This window comes from Cynocephalus volans, chromosome 12, assembly GCF_027409185.1.
Source record: "Cynocephalus volans isolate mCynVol1 chromosome 12, mCynVol1.pri, whole genome shotgun sequence".
In the NCBI taxonomy this organism is placed as follows: Eukaryota; Metazoa; Chordata; class Mammalia; order Dermoptera; family Cynocephalidae; genus Cynocephalus; species Cynocephalus volans.
In genome coordinates, this window is record NC_084471.1 from 68015042 (window position 1) to 68037688 (window position 22647).

Below are 22647 nucleotides of genomic sequence, written 5' to 3' on the forward strand. Positions count from 1 at the left end.
AGCAAAGAAGCCTGTTTAGGGCTGGCTGGTTAGCTCAGTTGGTTGAAGTGTGGTGCTGATAACACCAAGATCCAGGGTTCAGTCCCTGTACTGGCCAGCTGCCAAAAAAAAAAAAAAAAAAAAAGAAGCCTCCCATTTATTAGACTATGTAAACCTTTTTTCAAGTAACACCCACTAACGTCCCCTGGGGCTAGAGGACCTTGGAACCCACTTAAAGAAACACCACCTTAGGGCTGGCCCGTGGCTCACTTGGGAGAGCGTGGCACTGACAACACCAAGTCAAGAGTTAAGATCCCCTTACCGGTCATCTTTGAAAAAAAAAGAAACACCACCTTAGCCACTGGGGGAAGGAGATGGGATGTAATTCCCTGATTTCTGCCAAATGGTTTTGAAATATTAATCACTACTCTCAAATGACAAAGGATGAAATATTGCTTCTACTTCTAATTCATTTCCCCTACAATTCCTGTAACATTTGGTATGTGATAAAGACATTTAAACAAAAAGATATATTCAAAATTGGGAACAGACAGGGAGCAAACTGTTCCACTCCCTAGCCACCTGTGTGTTTTAAGTGGTATTCTGCTCCCAATGTTTCCATAACCTCTGGAACACCCTCCCAGGTACTAGAGCATGCTGTTCAAATTTGCAACCAATTACACAGCTATGTCCCCTTCCACCCAGCTTGCACACTGGGAAAAATGTGCCGATCTCTTTTTGCGAATCCATCTAGAGTGGTGTCTAAAGAATTGACAGCATTGAAAACATTTTTCAGTAATTTATTTCCTCACAAAACTTCATTCTTGCTGATTCTAAAAGATGAACCTATAAGTCTACCAACTGTCCTCCTTAAACTTTGCTGTAACATTTCTCTAAATCTTCTGTTCACATCAGCAGCATATCATATGACCAATTCCAATGTGCCTCTGTTAAGTTCTAGCACATTTCTGGGAGTTAACACTTTTTTGCTTGAAAGCTAAGGGGCTCTGACGCATTTACAGTTATTCCCCTCCTCCCCATCCTCTGAACAAGGAAGAAATTTAAGGGATGTGGCCATTCATTCAAAAGTATTTTTCCTAACAGGCCTCTATATGCAGTGAACAAAATAGCAAAAACCCCTGTCCTAATGAAGCTGGCATTGGAGCATATGTTTCAGACAGAGAAGTTTCCAACTAATACAGTGGTTTTTATGATGAAAACCAGTCCAAGGCAGAGGCCAATCCATCTGTAGCTCAGTTGTTTTGCAAGGAATGGGTTCAAAGTCATGAAAATAGGAGGGTTCACATAGACTGTCAACTTCAGATGGGGAGCAGCTCCCATAGGGGTGAAGAGGTTTAGGTTGCCCAGGAGGAGAGACTCTGGTAGAGAAGGTGGAGCTGGTGTTGAAGTCCCCAGGAGCTCCCCCTGTGGAAACAGCAGAGGCCCAGGCTCAGGGTGCCTCCATAGGTGGCGCCCTGAAGCCTGAGTGGCAGATTTGCATGAGGCAAGGTGACTGGGAGGGGGACACAGAGGTGATAGTGAAGCAAGATGTTAGAGAAGCTTACGTGGTAGAAAAAAGGGAGCAGGATGGCTAAGTCAAGTCACCCCCCGCAGCTTTGGAACCCTTCCTTGATCCTTCTCTAAAATGTATCTTGGGTGTCCAGTGAAGTTCAGTGTGTATCCAGCCAGGGGAGGACGGCAGCCAGTATTTAAGAAGCAGCTGCGCCCCTTGCTGGCCATCTGTAGACTCTTGGACAAGAGGATCCCCAGCCAACAGACACCAGCCTGAGAGCTCATGGGACCACCTGCCCATCTCTCCTTTCCCAGGACATGAAGGGAGATGACCCCATGCTGCCATCGTTTCTTATTTACTCTCTGGTGTGGGCAGAGCATGATCTTCAGTGGCTTCCCGAGAAAATGTAGGAGAGGTCATTTTTCTGGCTCTCCATGGAAGACCCACTTCCTCTACAGACTCTCACTCATTCTCCCAGGGTGGGAGCCCCAGGGTCCCCAAGTCCCAACCTTCCTGCCCTCTGTGTTCTCCTTGCTGCACCCCCTTGCTCAGCCCCAGCTCCCTGGGCCTCTTTGCTATTCCTTAGCCAGCCAGGTGTGCTTACCCCCAGGGTCTCAGCACGCATTTCACTGCCCAGAGAGCATTTCCCCAACTCTCCACTGCCCACTGTCACTCAGGTCTTTGCTTCAATGTCACCTTCTCAGTGACTCCTCCCCTGGTGACCTCACTTAAAACTGCAGCCTTCTCGCACACTCTCCAGAACCCTCCCTATTTTACTTTTCTCCACAGGACTTGTTCCCATCTGTTACAGGTTGAATTGTGTCCCCCCAAAAAAGATATGTGGAAGTTCTAGCCCCCAGTACTTCAGAATGTGACCTGATTTGGAAATAGGATCATTGCAAATGTAATTAGTTAAATTTAGGTGAGGTCATACTGGACTGGAATGGAGTGGGCCCCTAAATCTAAAATGACTGGTGTTTATAAGAAGAAAGGAATCTGGAGACAAAGACACACTGTAACGACAAGGTAGAGACTGGAGTCATGCAGCTGCAAGCCAAGGAACACCAGACATTGCCAGCTACCACCAGGATGCAGGAGGAGGCAAGGAATGATTCTCCTACAGGTTTCAGAGCAAGCAAGCATGGCCCTGTGACACCTATATTTCAAACTTCCAGCCTCTAGAACTGTGAGAGAATAAGTTTCTGTTGTTCTAAGCCACCCAGTTTGTGGTATTTGTTACAGCAGCCCTAAGACACTCATACACCATCTTATATACTCTGGTTTTTTTCTATATAGAGCCGATCATCTGTCTCGCCTCGTGAGAACACAAGCAGCACAGGGGCAGGGATGCCCATCTGTTTCGTTCCTTGCTGTTTCCTCAGTGCCTAGAGCAGCGTCTGGCTCATGGTAAGTGCTTTATAAATAGTGGTGGACTGAATTAATGAGTGAATGAATGAATGAAGCATAACATGCCTCCACGTCCATAGAGGACTCAGTGTCTGGTTGCTGATTCCCCACTCCCTCCCCACTCCTGGGCAACTTGGTGAAGGACAGGTGACCCCTCCAGCGACACACTGCCCTCAGTGCTGCTCCAGTCACTTCTGCTCTGCTCAACCCCACCCCCTTGAACTTTGGCATCACCTGGAACCAGCCCACCTGGGCCAGGCATTTGGGCCATCTATCTTGGGTGCAGAAATCTCTCAGAGAAGCTAGAGGCAGTTATGATCCAGAAAATGAGAACAATTACTAGTCAAAGAAAGAACCCAAAACCTGTGCCAGGGAGCAGCATCATTCACCCACAGGTCTGAAGGCAGAAGACAGATGAGGGAGATCAGGAATAGTGGGGGGCTCAGAGCTGAAGAGGCGTCAAGGCCAGATGGCTCAGAACAGAGGCTGCCAAGACGTCACATGGTGAGCTCTCATCTTGTTGGGTGAGGGCTGATGAGTGTGGGTGTGTGACCCAGCCTCAAGGGGCAGGAGCAGGCCAGGGAGACGCCTCTCCATCATCCCCTCCCAGCCTCTCTGTGGAGCTCAACCCTTCGTTCATTCAACTTATATTTATTGAGCACTGATAGAGTTTGGATGTGTTGTCCCCACCAAAATTCATGTGGAAATCTGATCCCCAATGTAGCAATGCTGGAAGCTGTTTCAGCCATGGGGGCAGATCCCTCATGAATGGATTAATGCTATCCCTAGGTAGGGGGATTAATGAGTGAGTTCTCACTCTATTAGTTCCTGTAAGAGCTGGTTGTTTAAAAGACCCTGGCACCTCCTCTCTCTCTTGCTTTCTCTCACTATGTGGTCTGCTTGTACCCACCAGCTGCCTGCTGCTTTCTGCCATGAGTAGAAGCAGCCTGAGGCCTGTGCCAGACGCAGCTGTCCCAGAATCGTAAGCCAAATAAACCTCTGTTCTTTATAAATTACCCTGCCTCAGGTATTTCTGTTATAGAAACACAAAATGGACTAATACAAGCACCTACTATGTGCCAGGCACTATCAGTGAATGAACACAGTCGTAGGCCCTGTTCTCGTGGAGCTTACATAGCATCTGAGAATAGACACTCAGTGTGTAACTAAACACATGAAGGGAGACCCATGGGGCAATCCCAGCGTGCTATGGGAATGCCTGACGGGGACCCCGGTTAGCTGGCAGGGGACCAGGAAAGGCTTCTCTGAGGAGTGGACCTCTCAGACCTGAAGAAGCTGGAGGGGTCAGTCAGGCAATGAGCAGAGGGGGTGGGAACAGCATTTTCAAAAGCCCAGAGAGACACAGGAGAAGGAGCAGAGACCCGAGAGGGCAACAGCTAGGGGACCGCAGGAAGATTTCTGGACTCTAACCTATGAGCAGGGGGAAGCCATGATGGGGAAGTGGCTTGATGGGATATTCCTTTTTTAAAGACAACTCAGTTGACCATGTGGAGAAGGGGTAGGCTGAGAAGTACCACTGGACATAAGCACCAGGTGAGAGGTGAGGGTGTTGGCCGGGGAGACGGAACAAAGCTTTCTAAGAGACAGAGTGACCACGTTTCGTGATGGGCTAGCTGTGGAGGGGAAGGCGAGAGGGGAATGCAGGACAACTGCTGGGGAGGACTGAGAAAGAACAGCAGGGATGGTCCCCTGGGGAGGAAGATGTGCCTGGAACCAAAGCCGCTGCTCGCTGTGCCCTGGCGGCCTTCCTCGCCGTGTCCCACACGGCTCTCCCTCCCACTCACTAAGCCCTGGCCATTCTAGCCTCTTTTCGGTCCCTCAGATGCGCCAAACTCATTCCCACTGTGGGACCTGTTCAACCGTCATCCTTCTGGCAGGAACACTGGGGCCCAGCTCCTCCCTCGCTGGGTCCCCTCACGGGTCCAATTTCAACTCAAATGTCATCACCTCAGAGAGGTTTTACCTGACCACCTTCACGGAAGTCACTCCACAAGTGTCTATCCCACTGTCACGATCTGCAATTACCTCATGTATGGTCACAGGTCCATTGAGTGCCCCTTCTTGCCAGGACGCACACTGGCTTGGACAGCAGGGAGTGGGGGACAGGGACCTCCCTGTCTCGAGTGCAACATGTTCTCCAGTGCCTAGAACAGTGGCTACCCAGAGCAGCTGCTCAATACATCTTTGTGGAATTGGTGGATGAACTTCTGTGGTGCATTCCAGAGCCAGGTGAGGCGGGGGCTGATGTCAGAGCTATGGGAATAGAGATGGCAATTTCAGCTCCAGGGAAGGGAGAGCACCCGGGGAAGACAGAGGCCTGAGCTGGCATGCAAGTGTTGGGAGAGGAAAGAGATGCTGACGAAGGATTCGGTGGGGGGGGACAGGCAAGAGGCCACCAAAACTCCTCAAGGGCACAGAGCTGGGAGCTGGGCAGCCTGGATGCAAACCCAGGCAGGTGCCCGGAACCCAGGTGCCCAAATGGTGATGTGCACATCACCTCGTGTGAGTTTCACCAAGGGGCAGGGGGTGGCATCATTCTATTTTCCCAATGAGGGAAAGAATTAAGGTTACACAAAAAGTGGCAGACCCAGGGCTGGGTCCCAGACAGTACTGTTCTGGAGCCCATGACCTTAGTCTCTCCTGCCCACATCACCAGAGAGCAGAAGTGGCCAGGAGAGTGGCCGATATAAGAACTGGAAAGCAGCCTTTAGAGCAAGTGCCCCAGGAGCTGGTGATTTGGCTGGTCAGCCTGGGATGGAGAGGACTTGGGGACACGGAGGAAGCAAGGGAGTGGGGATGGCCAGCAAGTGCAGGAAGCTCTTGTGAGAAGTCTGGCTGCCAAGAAGTTTGGCTGGAGGAGGCAGTGGGTGCAAAAGAGGGCTATTTTAAGGTGGAAGAAATCCAAGCCAGCAGAGGAGCAAGTAAAGATGGACACTCGGCAGCACAGATGTGGTGTGGGAGGGCATGTGGAGATGAGGGATGCAGCCCTCCTCTGCTGGCTTCTCTTCTGTGAGAAGTAGGAGATGAGGGCATCTGAGCAGAGTTCAGGAGGGTGGGAGGGTCAGGGTTTGAGAGAGTGGAGAAAGCTTGAAGTTATGCAGCAGTAGGAGAGAGAGCTGGCTGGAGCCACCACCGGGCAGTGGAAAGGGTCCAGGAGGGCTGGTGACCATGCTTAGTGCCACCTGTCTGCCCAGGGGTGTGATGTTCTTTAGGGGCACTCAGCAGCCCGGGTGCAAGTTCAAAGAACAGAGTTGTGGTCACCCAGGGCTGAGGTTTTACCAGGACAGTTCTATGGAAGGGTGAAGTTAGGGCATGGGCGAGAGGCAACGGACCATGGAATCTAAACTAGAGGAGGAAAGAAGGGGGCAGGAAGGGTCAAAGGACCATAGTGAAAAATGTCTGAATGAGCAGGTTGAAAGAATAGAAGGCATAATCCTAAGGCACAGCATCTTAAGTAGGTATCACATAAGTGGAGTAGTTCTGAGCAGGGACAAGGTAGCCAGAGGAACCACAGGCGTGGGGTGTGTGGCTGAAGCCTCATTCCTCCTGGCAGGACTCACAGAAGTTGCTGCAGCTTGAAAGGGAAGCCCGGCAGCTGTGGAGCAGGATGAGTTTACTTTTTCTGGTTTCTTTTATTTTTTATTGTTTTATTTTGCCTCAGTGAATCGTGCATTCACATAGTACAAAGGAGCATACTATAAAAAACAAATCCATTCCTCTCCCTGCAATGGGTTCACAGGCACAGAGGGAACCATAAAGCCACTTTCTTTTTCCAAGGCTGAGGGGTGGTGGTGGGGGTAGCTTAGGTGGGCTGAAGCCTTCACCACTTCTTCCCTCCAAGCTCCCAGGCTGTAGGCTCCTTCCCAGCACACCAGAACTGCTGGGGGCATGGATGTTCCTGGCCAACCCCTCAGTTTCTGAAATCCTGTCTATCCTGACTCCCAAGATAGCTCACTCCCGGCTTCCCTCCTACCTCTCTGGGTGTTCCTCCTCTGTCTCCCTGCCAGTTCCTCTCCTGCCCCACCTTCATTTAAGTGGTGATCTACCAGGGCTGCAGCTTCTGTCTCCTGCCTTCTCCCCTCTGCCTGATCCATTCCCACAGCTTCATTTTTTCATCTCTAGCGACATCATGGCCCAGAACTTTCTCTGTGCTGAGCTCCAGCCCTATATATTAATTGTCCACCTGACAGCTCCCTTTGGACGTCCCTGACATGCCTCAAACTGAACGCACCAGGAGCCCCCTCTGCCTATGGTCCCCCATCTGCAGCAGCCATGGATTGGTTTATGGCCACCTGGCATCGGCTCACCCCAGGACTAAACAGACCTCAATTTGGTGAACAGACATCCCTCTGCTTTGGGCCCTGTGGTTTGGGGTGTCCCCCCCTACACCCCCAACCCAAGTAAGAGCATGTGATTGAGGGCTAGAATATTCCATGCTTTCAGCGTAGTACCACTTCAGGGTTAGCACAAAGTCAGAGGTGCAATCGCAGCAAATCTGGGGTTTGGCCTGAGTGCCCCAAGAGATGACCCCCTCTTTCGTGATAGGTTCGAACCTGAAAGGCAACTGAGATAACATCCTGTCTCATGTGGTGACCGAGAACTAATAACATCAACACTTACTGTGTATTTACTCTGTACCAGCTGCCATGCTAAGCCCATATATGTGAGTTTCATTTCATCCTAACAAAAACCAACACAAGCCAGATCCTATTTTTCCCCACTCTAAACATGAGGGGATCAAGCCACAGAGAAGTTAAGTATTTTGCTCAGGTCACGCAGCTAACAAATGTGGTGCCAGAATTCAAGTCCAGGCATGTGATTCCAGAACCCTTGCTCTTGACCATTAGGCTATACTGCCAGAAACTGACTGAGAGGCAAGCAGAACCAACATAAGGCAGGAAGAGAAACTGAGGCCTGCTTTCATCATTTGAGCCCTGAACTATACCAAGCCTGAGGCCAGAACTACTGCCAGACTTTTCAATTACCTGGGCCAATAAATTCCCTTCTGCTTAAGCCAAATATAGATCGGGTGTTCTGCAAATTCAGACCAAAGAAGTCCTAACTGGTAACACATCATCTCGGTGCATGGCATCACCACCCACTCAGTACCAGAAACCAAGACATCAACCTCCCCTCCTCCTTCTCCCTCATCCTCACACCCAACTGGTGACCAAAGCCTGTATCCCAAGATCTGGATCCCCAGATCTGGCCTCTTTCTTTCCTCCTATCGTCGGTGACTATCACTTTGTGCTGGTTTTTGACAACAGCCTCCTTGCCACCTCTTTACTTCCAGACTGCTCCTACCCACAAATTGACTGCCCAATTACCTTATTCTTTTGGGGGTGAGGGGTGCTGGCCAGTACAGGGATTGAACCCTGGACCCTGGTGTTATCAGCACTACTCTCTAACCAACTGAGCTAACAGGCCAGCCCACACACTCTAATTCCCTAAGATCCAGATTTTACTATGTCACTTCCCAGCTTGAAATCCTCCAGACACCTCACTGCTCCCAGGATAAGCTCCAGCCCTTGTCCAGCCTGGCCCCTGCCCACTGCCCGAGGTCCTCTCCCTCACACTTCCTGTTCTAACTGTCCTGCTTCTAAAGCACCCCTACTCCAGGCTGCTCAGTGCCTCTGCCCAGAATGCTCTTGGTTCCTTTCTCTCCAGGTGAATGCCCAGTCATTATGCCACCTCCTCTATGAGTTGGGCTTTGCCAGCTCCCCAGAAGAGTGCTGACTCTCTGCCCTTGGCTCTTTCAAACTAGGCCCCTTTCACTGTCTATGTTATCTTCAATTTTTTTTGTTTTGGTGGATGGCCAGTATAGTTAACTTCAGTTTTACAAGCCCAGCTCTTTCCTAGACTGTGAGCTCTTTGAGGGCAGGGGCTTCATCTCATTTATCTCCTCCTCCCCAGTTCCCAGAGCCTGCCTGGCACAGAGCAGTTACTCAATGAGTACTCATGGAAAAGATGAACAAATGAAGTATTCCCAGGAACAGAACAGAGTAGGTGGTTCTGCACCTCCTCTCTTCTCTTCTCTCTTCTGGGGATGGTTGGGCTCAGGGAAAATAATAACATCACTTGACAATCAGAGTGCAGAAAGCCTTTTATCAACGGACAAGCACGTTGTATATTTGATCCTCACAACAACATCATCTTCTTCATTTTATGGATGAAGAAACTGAGGTTCAAGAAGGTTTACAATCTGGAATTTGGTGCACACACAAAATCCACTCTTATCTGAAAGCGCAGGGCTCGGGAGGACTCTCATCAGACCCCAACAGTGTCTGGTCGAATGAATCGGTGCTGTTCACTCACACTGGCCACAAGGGGCAGTCAAGTGCTGACGCGAGAGTCACTTTCCACCCTTCCTCATATGCACCCTCAGAAAGATTTGGATGTGAGGGTGGGAGGGGGAATGGCCACCACTAGGGAGAAACCAGGGGGGAGGGGCCATGGCTGGGGTTGCTATTTCAGTATCTTCTAGAAACAGGTCAAACTGGAGTGGAGTGGGGAAACAAACCACTAATTCTAAGAGTCAAGGGCTAGAAACAAACTGTATACCCAAAACTCACATTACCAGCATATTTAATAACACATCATAGAAAGTGTCAAGGCATTGCTGGATTGCTGGGGCATTCTAGGTTTCCAAATATGTGTCACCAACCCACAGCCCTCCACAGGGACAGGTCACTGGCCTGTCAGACCATTGTGCCCTGCACCAGATGGGACAGGGGCTGTGCTCATGTTCTCAGAGGCCCAGCAGGCAAAGGGCACAGCCAGCATCTGCTGCACTGGGCATCCAGGGTGTGCGGCCACTTCAGTGCCCAGGACACACAGTGGTCGCCAAATGGGCTTATCCCCTCCTGGAGTGCAGACCTCCCAAGTCCACATCTTGGAGTACTTCAGGAGGTTGAGTGGAGGAGTTCAGAGGCAGCAACTGGGTGCAAGGATCCCAGGTAGAGGTCTCACCATAGTCCAGGTGTCTCCCAGTCTGTCATCCGCACCGTGAATGGGTCAAAGGTGGCAGGGGTTCCCCAGTATGGCGGCTGGAGAGAGGGCTCTCTGGGAGGCAGATCATTCAATGCTCAGGAATCTGTAAGAGATAGCCAGCTCATCTTTGCTGGAAAGAAAGCTGCATTGTGTGGAGGCCGAAGAATAGATTGGATAAACCCCTGACAGCCTTTTCATCTCAGGGTAAACTCAGGGGCTGCAGGAAGGTTAAGACAAGATCTCAACCCTTCAGTGGCCCCAGCCCCATGAACAGCACAGGTCAACAGGACTTGCTGGGAGTCCAGATGCCTGGCTTCTCTCTGTGGCACCAGATCTGCATCCATAGCCCACTGCTCACTTCCAGCTGGAGCCTACTAGAGGGGGTGACAGCAGCACACACTTCCCAATTTTCCAAATTCTTTTCCTCCCCATTTAGCCTGACAGCCTTGACCAGGGTCAGAGTTCCATAGCAAATGTCTCAGTATCTTCCACCAGGAACATCGAGGTCCCCAGCATACCCCACACCCAGCTCTCCAAGCACTGAGCAGAAGGGACAGCAAAGGCAGAAAGTTGCATGAAGAAAGCCTTCCCCTACTCCTCTATTCCCCCCACCCAGCCCAACCGGTCCTGGCTGTGAGCAGACATGGTAACACTGGAGACACAGCCCTTCACTCCATAGAGTCACTCTACACCCTAATACAACCTGGAGTTGAACCCAGGTGAAAGGCCAAACCAAAGGTCATCACCCTTCAGCTCCAGTCTCTCTGCTCTGACCACTTAGATGTTTTCCCATAGACATTTATTTCAGCTGACCCTCCAAGCCCATCCCCACCCTTCAGGTTCAGGCCAGGAGGGCTGAGACCAGCTGGCTTGGGAGCTTCTTCCTGGCATCTGGAAGACTGTTTCCAGCAATAGGAAGGAATCTAATAAGGCCGCTAGGAAAGTAAGGACAGGAGGGAGGCAGTGACACAGGTGGTTGGGATTTGAGTCCCTGACCCAAACTGTGAACTGCATGCCAAATGTGGGGAGAGAGGCCAAATTTTGCATCAGCACCTCAACGAGTGGCAGGAAAGCAGGGGAGGGCATGGAGCAGACCAAGTGGGAGAATGGGCCCTGGCTTGTAGTCAGCAACCCCAGGGCCCAGTTCCAGATCTGTCATCCACCTGAGCATGTCAGTTCTTTCTGAGCTTCCTCATTTGTAGAATGACCCTCTATCCCAGTTGGGGAAGGAAAGGAGAGCACAGGCTCAAGAGGGCTGGGAGAACCTAGATACAATAAACAGAGGGTGTTCCCCACCACTTCCCCCAGGACACAACAAGGTAGGTGGGGAATATCCCCTGTGCCCAACCAGCCGCCCTTATGCCAGGAACAGTAACACACACAGACACCCTGACTGCCCTGGACAGCTCTCTCCAAGGGGGTGGGGCAGTGTCCCTGAGGTGAGAAGTCACGGCTCAGCAAGGCCAGTGTGGCATGGCTGCCCAGGCTTAGCGCCAAATCCTGGGCTGCTCGGCAGGGATCACACATCGTCAGCTTCACAGCTGTTTAGCTGCACCTGCCCACACCCTCCCCTGCCCCTTCTCAGCTCTGACTTCCCCCATGTACCCAGCTGGACTACTTCTCAGAGAAAAACTGAGACCCTGCCCACACCTGGGCAAGCCAGGGTGGAGCACCAGTGTGGGAGGAGCAAGAGAGGTCAGAGTCACCTCCAAGACACCCTCACCCACAGAAATCCCCCATGAGCTCCTGTGTATAAAGCTGAAGAGAGGGAAGGAACAATGAAGGCTTCTCCTCACCCAGCTCCTGTGGCTCTGCCCCAGGTGGCCTTGGCCTGGAATTACCTTGTCCTTGGGGCCACCCAGGCCCTTCTCTCCAGATGGTTCCTGTCCTTGGAAAGACAGAGGCAGGAGACTCAGAGCCCCCACAGCTGGGACTCCTCAGCTACACTTCCTGGAGCAACATGCTCCTGAGGCCCCCCAGCTGCTGGGAACCTTGCCATCACACCCTCCCTCCCAGCACACACACACAAAGCCCCTTGCTCTGGGCTACATCAGGGCCTCCCCCCACCCCCCAACCTGCACAGGGGCATGGAGGGGGCTTTGGCACATCTCCCCATTCCCCAGGGTCCTCAGGGCCCTGGCTCTGCCCTCAGACACATCCTCCCACTCCCTGACTGGGGGGGGGGGGTGTACAGAGAGGAATCCTACTCGAACCCCCTTCCAGGGAAAAGCCTTCAGGAAGCAGTGAAGGGGAGGAAGCTGAGCCAGAAGCTGCATTGTCTCCGTTTTTGTGGCGTGTCTCTCCCCAGCCTTCCAGCAGAATGGGCAGTGCTGGGGCACCGCTGAGGTGGGCCTTAGTACCCGGTGGGGCTGGGGCAGAGGCAGAACGTGGGGAGAGGTGTGGGTGCCCGGGAAGGGCACCAAAGCACTGCGGCCCTCTAGATGCCCTCCTCTTTGATCGGTCAGCTTCCCCTCTCCCAAAGTTACACACTGACCTTCTGTTCCTAGAAAAAGGACGTAAGGTGGGAACACTTAAGATGGGAGGGGGCCACTCCTACAGGAGAGGCAATCGGGGAGTGAGGGAGGGACAGCCTCCTCCCTGTGATCCAGGCACACCTGGGACGTGGGGCTGCAGCTGCACCCCCTGTGGACTTACAGAGCCGGGAACCAGAGTCGCTGGTTCTCCAGTCGCCTTGGCTGCGCCCAGAGAGGCGCCCTCAGTAGGATGGCCACCGCCGTCCTCCCCGCACCCCCAGCCCAGCTGCGCTCCCGGCCCTCACCTGTGCGCGGCGCACCCGCCTCAGGGGAAGACACCGGGACTGCAGCGGCCGTCGGACGCGCTTGGGCGGCGGGAGTCCGAAGTCACCTGGAGGCCGCGACCCCCAAGCGCAACCAGGCACCTAGGAGTCGTCGTCGCCTCCGCTGGCGCCGCCGGGCTCGGCATCGCGGGACGCGTGCCACTCGCGGGCCAGCAGCGCTCTCAGACCCTGGGCGCGGAGGAGGAGGCCACCGCCCAGGAACAGGACTCCGCAGAGTACCAGCAGCGACAACACGCCCAGCACCGCCGCCTGCACCGCGCGCTGACCCTCAAGGGGCTCCACAGGCGCCCCTGACTGGTTGCAGCAGGAGCTCAGCCAGGCGGCCCAAGCCGCGGCGCCCGCCTGCGAGCCGTTCATGCTCCGGCGCCGGCTACCCAGATGCGCCCAGGACGGCCAGATGTGCAGTAGCCGCGGCTGGAGGGCGGGAAGGCGGATGCGCCGCGGGGGATGGATCCAGGGGGCGGACCCCAGGCGCCCTATGCCCCCACCCCTTGCACAGGGCGCTCAGACCCTTCTTAGGACAAATGGTTCCCCAAGTGTGGACTACGGCCCCTTCTGGACAGGCCCGGTGAAATTCTTCTCGTCCCCAAGGCCCACACATCCACCCATGCAAACCCCGACCCATGTGAATCCAGCCAGCCGAGCACAGGCGCCCAGTCCGCAAGACTCTCACTGTCCCTTGGCAAAGAAGGCCAAGAAGTAGCACCTAGTTAGCCCTGAAAAGATCCTCAGACTCCCTCTCAAGTGCTGGCTGGGATGCCCCCCTCTGTGCAGGACACAGAACAAACAAGGGCGATACCCATTCTTGGGCTTTTTGCCCCTGGACTACACTGCTAGATGGCCTTAAGTGGCTGCTAGGAAAGGAGGCAAATGGCAACCTTAGGATCTGAGTGATTCATACCCTTCCTCTTCCATCATTCACTTTGGGAGCCTCCTGGGCTGATAAGCAAGCCAGTGCCTCCTTCAGACTCCACAGCAGGGAGAGGTGGAGGGTAGAGCAGGCACTGGGATTTCAAGGCCTAATCCTTTTCTCAGGCCCCATAGGCCAAGGAGAATCATATTTACAGACCAATGGGAGAGCATAGATTTGAGCCACCAGGCTCCTGTCCTAACCATGATTAAATCAGTCCCTTTCCTCAGGGAAATCACAATGCTAGAAAGGATGGAGATGTTACTATCCTCTTCACCAAGGGCAGCCCACTGCCAGCTGGGTGTCCCACAGCCAAGCCAGAGTGGGAGAATGGAGCAGTCTGGCTACAGAAAAGTAGAAAGTCTGGGAAGGCTAAGATGGAAGCCAAACCCTCCTGCCAAGTCTCCTGAAAAATCCTGTGGCAAGCCTTGAGTCCTCTATTTAAAAATAAAATCACTGCTAGCCAAAACCTGTACCAGTCGACCCCTCTGAAGAGATCAGATTAGCTGATGGCCGGCTGGGAGGAAAAGAGGAAGTCTCCTCAGACTGCAGCAGGCCAGGTGGGGTCACGTTATCAAGGACTTGCTGAGAATGGGCCTTGCCCATCTACAAACCCTTCTGAGTCCTCCAAGTCTCAGAGATCAAGAGGAGAACATAACAAAACCTCAGTCATGAAATATCATTTGGCCAAAGGGGCTTGGAATGGGGAAAAAAGTACAAACACTTCCTGGCCATCTTGGCTACTCACCTTGCGCCAGGACCATGGGCAACCCCGCACACCCACGCCCATTTCTCCCTTGGTACCCCTCCCTACATACAATTCATTTAATCTGGTTAGAACTGCCCCAGAGGTAGCCAAAAAGCACTATAAAATATGGAACAAATCAATGAAAACATAGCACAGTGAAGATCTGAGGAAGATCTGAGTATGCTTGTGTGGAAGTGAGTATGAGTTACCAAAGCTTTGTTCTAACAACCAGCAAGGACAAGCCCAACCTGGAAAAAGTGTCACCAGATATCACAGTCTCAAGCTGGCCAATCTCTCTGCAGAGACACCCCATATCAAGTGACCTTTCTGGTACACATGGGGACCTGTGTGCGCTACATGAAGACAGAGAAGATATCCTTTGGGGCCACTATGAAGCAAGACCAGATAACATAAAGGCTAGGGATGCCACAGCTTCCTTGGGAAGGGAGGAGAAATAGTTCAATCACATCATAAAACAGACCCTTACCCCATGCCCTCATTCATGGGGCTGGCCATGGTCACACCTGGATGGTTAACATCTGCTGTGTGAATATCCAACAGTGCAAAATCTGTCAGTTTTAATCTATCTTTAATCCCACCCACCCACTCTCCCATTTTGGAATAATGCTCTCCACACACACCTGTGTCCTCACAGGTATGCCAGAAAGTGTTAACGTTTCAGGGCAGAACACAGCCAAGGGAGAGACGGCTCAGCCCAAACTCACATTCTCAACTTTATTCACCATCCTAGTGGTGGCTCTTCTGTACAATGGAGAAGGAAGAAGGACCCCAGCAGGGGTATGGAGACAGTGTATGCAAGACTTGACTGTCAGCAAGGGTTAAGGGGATGATCAGAGACTGGCAACCACAAAACAAGGAAGCCAGGGGCTGCCCTTTCTAAAGACTCGCCAAGGACCCAGAGCAGGTCCCAGATCCCCAACTGTATAACAGTACAATCCCCAGAAGTCAAGGTCTGGGAGCCATCAAGGAGCTCCCAAGTTTCCAGCAAGGCCTAGAGGGCAAGAGTGTCTTTGATAAGCCTGCGCATGGTGGTGGTGACAGAGGTACCCAGGGCATCAGTGATCTGGAATGAGATCTTGTAGAGGTAGGGCTGCACGTCCCGCAAGCCCGTGTCAAACACATTGTCCACCTCTGACTGTGTGGGCATCTTGGGCAGATACTCATGTCGGTTCATCACCTCCACGATGTTGATGATCTTCTCACAGAGTTTCTCGCCCACCTTCTCCCGGCAGATCTGCCGCTCCTGCTCCGTGGCCAGGGCTACCACGTGCACCTTAACCGTCCACACTTCCCATGGGATGCACTCATCTGAGAAAGGCCAGCGAGACTTCTTCTTCTGGTAGAACTCCAAGGACATCTGCCCCAACCCATCGCCACCAGAGTTACGCAATGCATCCTGGGGAGGAAGAGGTAACAGGTGAGCAAGCCAAGGCCTTTGAAGAGTTTCCACCCCTGAGGACTCGTTTCCTATGCACCAGGGTATTACGTTCTCCTAGCTCTAATTAGTCCTTCAGGGATGGCAGGGAGAGAACCAGAAAGGGTAAAGAATTTGTGCGAAGTCACCAACTGCCAGACTGAAACTAAGCAGTTAGAGCAAACCAACAGAATCTGTCTCCAAGGGCAACTCCTTCAGCTTTGATAAGAATGGATGCTACAAGGAATAACTCCTGGCCTGTGGGCACTTACTCTGTGCCAGGAACTTTACACACACAATCTCAATGGCTCCTCTCTACAACCCCATGAGGTAGGTACATTACCTCCATTTCTCTGAGGCAAAATGAGGCTGAGAAGAAAGGTAATTTGCCAAAGTCACATGCCTGTGAACGGCTGCACCAGGGTTTGAATCCAGACTGCCTGATTTCAACATGCTTACTTTTCACCTTTGTGTTAAGGGCCTTCTCCTTCCACAACCCCACGCCTTTGGCCGCATCCTCCAAAATGTTCTCCAAGATCCCTTTCTCACCAACATCTCCTTCTTCCAGGTAAACCCCTATTTGCCTCCTCCACTACCAATTAAACACAGCTCCTCTACTTCATTTTATGACAACCCAAATTCATAGTCTCTTTTTAAAAAGGAAGAGGTGACTGTAAAGCCTAGTGAACCTTATTTAGAAAGAAGGAAACCAAGGAACAGAATGGGGGAAAGGAAGTTGAAGGACAGATCAGTCCTGGCTGCTTCTCCCTCTTCTCTGAGAAGCAAATGGGGCCATCTAGTCCAATAATTCGGCCTATCCCACCCCATGGGTGTGGGTGGCCCCATACTCCTCCTGCTAGGACAGCAAGGATCCTGAAGCACCTTTCCATCTGAGTTAGTGGCAATCCAGAGGGTAAGGGTGCCTCCCTCAAACCTGGAACCATCAGGGAATAGTATCATGGACAAACCATGGTCATGTGACCTTGAATGACAGCGATAATTGCTAACAATTCTGTGACGTTTACTGTGCCAGGCCCTGTTCCAAACACTAGACACATCTGACTTTTAATCCTTGCAGTACATACACCCTATGAGGTAGTTACGATTATCATTCCCATTTCACTTACAGGGAAACTGAAGCCCAGCACAGTAGAGTCACTTGCCCAACATCACATGCTTGTTGGGTGGCAGAGCCTGGATCCAGAGTCCATGGAACCATTCTGCTCTACATGTCTTTCATAGATATCTAGAAGACAGAGGGCTGCCTACCACTGCCTCTCTTGAAGGGTGACTGGGAAACCTCTTATGAACTTGCCCTTTCTGGGCTTGGAGGGATGGTGGGGGGTGGCTTTCTGAATGCTCTGGCCTGGGAGAGGGTCCTACCTGACACTACGCATCCCTCTGCAATGAGCACATAATGCCCAGTACAGTGGAGGAGCTCTGCAAACATTTGTGGAACAGAAGTCAGACACACGGCCCTCCTGTTCTGACCCCAGAGCTGACGCCTTAAAAGAAATAAATTCCCTTTGTTACTTTAAACTTTAAAAATACCCACGCATTATAATAGTGAAACACTATGACTCTGAATGAAGACCAAATTAAAAACTATACCACCACTCTAACCTCCTGAGGTGACCAACATGAGCAGTCTGGTGTATCCCTTCCATCCCTTTCTCCATGCCCGCACAGGAATACACAAACACATGCCACCCTGTCCAAAGGGACACTCCACCTTGGATGGCAGCTGCCCGAGCCCACAATCCGCCCTCTGAGGGCGTTTCGTATGGGAAAGCAAACTGATAAAAGGGAAAGTGAAAGCAGAAGCAGAGAGGAGGAGAGCTGTGGAGCCAGAGGAAAGGTCAAGACCACAAGAGCAATGATCTCTCAAGGGGACCTGACCACCACTGCTGTGAGAGCTCCCTGCCTTCCCCAGCCCCCACTGCCACACAGACACATAGCTTGTTCCTTAGAACCTGAAAAAACCCAATTCACACACGCAGGGAGGGTAAGCTGGTCCAACAGCAAGCTGGGGTGGAGGGGTATTCAAGGTCCACCTGCCATCCGCTGTGCCACACCCCTACCTTGAATTCCCCGACAACCTTGCGCAAGGCACGGTCCAGCTCCTCAGAGGAGACGCGCACGTAGGTGAAATCGATGAAGTCACAGTCAACATCCTGGGTGCCCACGGTGCCGATGGAGTAGGTGCCCTCCTTCTTGTAGTGGAATTTGCCTGTGCTGCGGTGCAGGAGCACCGTGTGCAGCACGGCCAGCATGGCCTCCTCCACCTGTCGCCCCTCCACCGACACTTCCAGCACCTCCGAGCGACAGTTCATCCTGCAGCCAGTGGCCCACACCAGGGTGGGGAGTAAATATAAAAACGTGGAGCTTCACACCACCCTGTAAGAGGAGCCCAGGACAGAATGCTGACACCTCCTGAATGATCTGCATGATACCTGTTCACTTCCTTCTAGGCTCAGCTCAGTCCCTGCCTCCACTGGCCCTTCTCTGAGTTTTGGCAGCACATAGCATCAGAGAATCATAAACTCAAACCAAAAAGGGGAGAACTTCAAAGATACCAGTGCAAACAACCAGGCAAGGCTTGGATTCCATTCATGGCACTCAGTGCAGTATACAACAAATGCTCCCTGGACAGCACCTGTCAGGCACTGGCCTTTCAAAGACTAGCATAGCTCTGCACTTAGGAAGCTGAGGGATGAAAGGGAGACAGGCAGGAAACATTACCACAATGGCGAGAGTACAAGGTGGGAGTGAGAAGTAAAAAAAGAATGCAGTCTGGGCCGACCCCATGGCTCACTCAGGAGAGTGCGGCGCTCCCGCCACGGGTTCGAATCCTATATAGGGATGGCCGGTGCGCTCACAGGCTGAGCGCGGTGCGGGCGACACCAAGCCAAGGGTTGCGATCCCCTTACCGGTCACAAAAAAAAAAAAAGAATGCAGTCTGATTTCTTGGAACCTTGGATGACCAGATTAAGGCATCTGGACTCTGTCCTGAGGACAGTGAAGAGTCACTGCATCACTGTGCCAAGATCAAGTCTGTGCATCAGACAGTTAACACTGGCTGAAGGGCAATGAATGTCTCTTAACTATTTGGGGGTCACAACTGCTTTGAGAAGTCAATGAAAACTATGAAGGCTGGGCTTTAAAACCTGACTGACACACGCACATACACATCAAATCTCATGTGTTTCCAGGGCCAACCAGACTCCAGGGAAAAAACTTGCAGATTTAAGGCAAAAAGGCTGGGCAGGAAGGCCAGTTAGAGGCCACTACAGTAGTGGCAGTTACAAGGCAGAGCAATCAGGTGTGGGGGAGTAAAGGGAAGAGTACAGAGTTTTCATGTCTAACACTCCGGGGTTTGAATCCCAGCTCTCCTCCATCTCGCTCTATGACTCCAAGCAAATCACTCAACTTCTCTGAAACTCAGTTTTTCTTATCTGTAAATTGGGATTGTATCAAGGATTAATTAAGGTAACACATGTAAAACACAGTACAATAGTGGTTAAGAACAATGACCTTGAAGAGGCTGCTGGCAGCAAGAGCAGCTCCAAGAAAAAGAAAAAGCTCCAAAAACCATCCCAGGAAGCTTAGAATGGACATTGCCTGGAGGGAGGGCATACCCCATGGTGACATTTCCCAACCTATATCCTATACCCCAATAAAAACAAATTCACAGAGGCTGGCCCGTGGCTCACTCGGGAGAGTGCGGTACTGATTAACACTAAGGCCAAAGGTTTGGATCCCATATAGGGATGGCCAGTTAGCAAAATGGGTGAGCGTGGTGCTGACAACACCAAGTCAAGGGTTAAGATCCCCTTACTGAACATCTTAAAAATAATAATAATAATAACAAATTCACAAAAGTTGACTGGAAAAAACAAAAAACAAACAAAAAAAAAAAACAATGACTTGAAAGCCAGACAGTCTGGATTGGAATCCCAGCTCTGCCACTTGCTCCCTGTGTGATCTTGGGCAAAGTATTTAGCACCTATGTGCCTCAGTTTCCCCATATACATATAAAGGAGATAGTAATAGCTACCTTGAAAGGGATGTCTGGAGGACTGAATGAGTTAGCACCTATAAAACACTTAAAACAGAACCTGGCAAGTAGTAAACATTCACTAAGTATTAGCTGCTATAACTCATTACTATATTGTTATTGCCATGAGATGAGGCAAGTGTTCCTCCCAAAGCAGTGGTGGAGGGAGTGGGAAGGAGAGAACAGACTTGAGAACCCAGCCTTAGTAAGTAACCAAATATAAGCCCAGAGGGAAAGGGAACAGTCACATTTCTTAGCTGAGAGTGTTCAGCTTGCAAACTCCCCTGACAGGGAACTCACTACCTCTCACAACAGATCATTCCATCATTAAACAGTTCTATTTAGCTATTCTTTCTACTGACAAAATCTATCTTAGTGTTCCAAATCACTGGTTTTAGTTTTGATAGCCAAAGCCACACAGAAAGTCTCACTTCTTTTCCACAGTGAGCTTTTCAGATACTCAGAGGCAGCTCTTCCATCACCCCATTACCCCCTCTATAGGTTATAGGTCCTCGCTCCCCATAAATATGCCTGTTGGACATCACATCTTACCTCCCCAGGGTCCTAGCAGCTCTCCAGTGTGTGTTACTTGTTTGTCTCTGCCCGTCTTAAACAGTGCTGCTCAGCACTTGGACACAAGGCAGCAGCCTGTGGACTGCTCAGAGAGCAAGCTGACTCTGCCTCTCAGCTGGCAAAAGGCTTGGGTCTACCTGTACTATCAGGTACTATCAGGTTTTATTCTTGTCTCTCCCACTAGGCAGACAGTTCCTTGAAGGCAAGGACTATATCACTATTCATCACTATAAACTCAGTTCCTAATACTTAGTACAAAGTAACTGCTGAATTCATTCTGACTCAGTAATTCCAGGTCCTTCCAGGCGTTGCTGTATTAGTTTCTCCTACACTCTTGGATAAAGGATGAGGACTCTCGCGCTCATTTCTGCCGTCTAGTTTAACTCCATCGAGCAGTTTCCCATCGACAGACTCTCACCTCTGGTCTAGCCCCCTTTCTTCCACACTTCCCTCTTCTTTGTCCCCCACAACCTCTCATACAGGCCGTATAATATCCTCACTTTTGGCCCAAGGCCCGGCTCTTCCCTTATTTTTGGTGCTCTTCTAGTATCCACTGCTCCAGGAAGTCAGCCTGGGGCTGCCCAACCCCAGCCTCCTTGCCATAGCGCCATATTTAATCTGTGAAGAGCTTGCTGTCCCCCCACATTCCTACGGTGAGTTCCCCAGAGCAGGGAGTTCCAGAGCAAGGCCTGGGAAGTCTCGTCCCTCAAGTCTCAAGGGACAGAGGCTGACAGACTCTCAGTGTCAGGCTAGAGCCCAGGGCACCCCCATTCCCACCTTACAAGTACAGGCTAAAGCGCGGGTTACTGAAGCTCGGATCTCCACCTCCTTCTCACGTCCAGATACGACCTCCGCAGCTTCGCTCCAACCTCCGCGCGGGCGCTGAGCCGCAAGAGACGGACTAAAAGCAAAAGCAGAGAGCTATTCGGCTCCGCATCGAGACACCCGGGCTGGACGCAGCAAGGACTTCCAGCCCGGGTCCCGTTTCTCCCACCGCCACTACCCGCGAACCTCCACAGTCCAGGGAACGAGGGAAGAGCTCACTCCTCGGATGTCTCGGGCGGCGCCCCGCGCCGAGCCCAGCCGGCCTCCGGAGTTCGAGGCGCGCCCTCACTCCCGCCGGCCTGGGGAGCGCCCGCGCTTGCACAGGAGAAGGGGACCGACGTTTAGAGCGGCCCCCTACCTCCCCGAATCCCCGTCCAGGACCCGCCGACCACGGGGTTGCCCTCACGGCGCGCACAAGACCACCACGGCAGAGGGCGGCGCCGGCAGCGGGCCGGAAGAGCATACCGCCGGCCTAGCGTGCAGGGAAGGGCCTACCTTTCCCTACGGCCTCTGCAGGAGGGGCGCGCCCAGCTCGGCTGAGCTTGGGCATGAGTGCAGCTGCCCAGATCATCTGCACTTTCACACGAGAGCACAGATATATCTTATATTGTTCTATAATTAGGGTATTACTACTTCCTTAAGTATCTCTAGGATCTTAAAATTTGATTGTGAGCTGCATCCCCCTCATTTGGACGAGTCCATTCACTCCCACCACCGAGAATGTTGTTGTGTTTCGCCTGGGACAACTCACTTCCGCCATAGAGACGGGAGGGAAGGAGCGGCCGGACGGGATCTGCGCTGCCTCCTTAGGCGGAGAGGAGTCATCGGCGGCGAGCCCGCCCCCGGGACGGAGACTCCGGGCTGAAAGGCCTGGAAGCAGCACCAATCCCCGAAAGATGAGGAGCATACCATTTGGAGAGGGGTCCTGGAGGTGAGCCCGCGCCAGTGGGCTGCGCGACACCGAGTGAATGGCAAAACTTGAGCTTGTCGAATGTACATAATAGACGGGATCCCTGACTCTCAACCCACACAAAGACGCTGGAGAAAGGGGCTTAATCTTTCTGAGTGTTATCTTCCTGCAAGCAGCACTTCTTGGTTCTCTACCGTGACCGACCTGGTGACAGTTCTTGTAAGTTCTGTAATTCTGCCATTGCTTGAAATCACTCATCCTTTCTGATTTCCTCCTCCATAAGCAGGGAGCTGTTATGAGGATCTCAGGAGATAACTCATATGAAAACCTTTTGTGACCTGTAAAGTGTTATATGGATGTGAGTGCATTTTTAGTGTTGTGTAACTTGCTGGGAGCGTGTTTGGTTCCAACCTATGTAGTTGTAAACCCAGGGCAAACACAGGTTTGTCAGTAGCTCTGTT

At 51.9% G+C, this 22647-nt stretch overlaps 2 protein-coding genes across 5 annotated transcripts; both read right to left on the bottom strand.

Moving 5' to 3' along the window:
- Positions 1 to 12809: 12809 nt before the first annotated feature.
- On the bottom strand, positions 12810 to 13085 carry SMIM41 (small integral membrane protein 41). The gene has a single exon (XM_063074682.1). It carries the CDS (start codon positions 13083 to 13085, stop codon positions 12810 to 12812), a length of 276 nt encoding a protein of 91 aa, XP_062930752.1.
- Positions 13086 to 15107: 2022 nt separating this feature from the next.
- On the bottom strand, positions 15108 to 21747 carry ATG101 (autophagy related 101). 4 transcript variants are annotated; one of them, XM_063075799.1, is made up of 4 exons: positions 21496 to 21747; positions 21229 to 21352; positions 17903 to 18218; positions 15108 to 15803 (listed from the first exon to the last, which is right to left on the bottom strand). In XM_063075799.1, the coding sequence occupies exons 3-4, from the start codon at positions 18152 to 18154 to the stop codon at positions 15399 to 15401; spliced, it is 657 nt and encodes a 218-aa protein (XP_062931869.1). In that variant the 5' UTR covers positions 18155 to 18218; positions 21229 to 21352; positions 21496 to 21747; the 3' UTR covers positions 15108 to 15398. The 4 variants fall into 4 exon arrangements, with proteins under 4 accessions (XP_062931869.1, XP_062931870.1, XP_062931868.1 ...); XM_063075800.1 differs by having other exon boundaries at positions 17903 to 18155; positions 21463 to 21747; XM_063075798.1 differs by having other exon boundaries at positions 21463 to 21747.
- Positions 21748 to 22647: the final 900 nt, after the last annotated feature.

Bases quoted from the DNA above. Each gene is read 5' to 3' on its own strand.
- SMIM41 (XM_063074682.1), bottom strand. From the start codon at position 13,085: ATGAACGGCTCGCAGGCGGGCGCCGCGGCTTGGGCCGCCTGGCTGAGC.
- ATG101 (XM_063075799.1), bottom strand. From the start codon at position 18,154: ATGAACTGTCGCTCGGAGGTGCTGGAAGTGTCGGTGGAGGGGCGACAG. The intron at 15,804-17,902 runs GTAGGGGTGTGG...CTTCCTCCCCAG, and splicing joins AGGTTGTCGGGGAATTCAAG to GATGCATTGCGTAACTCTGG.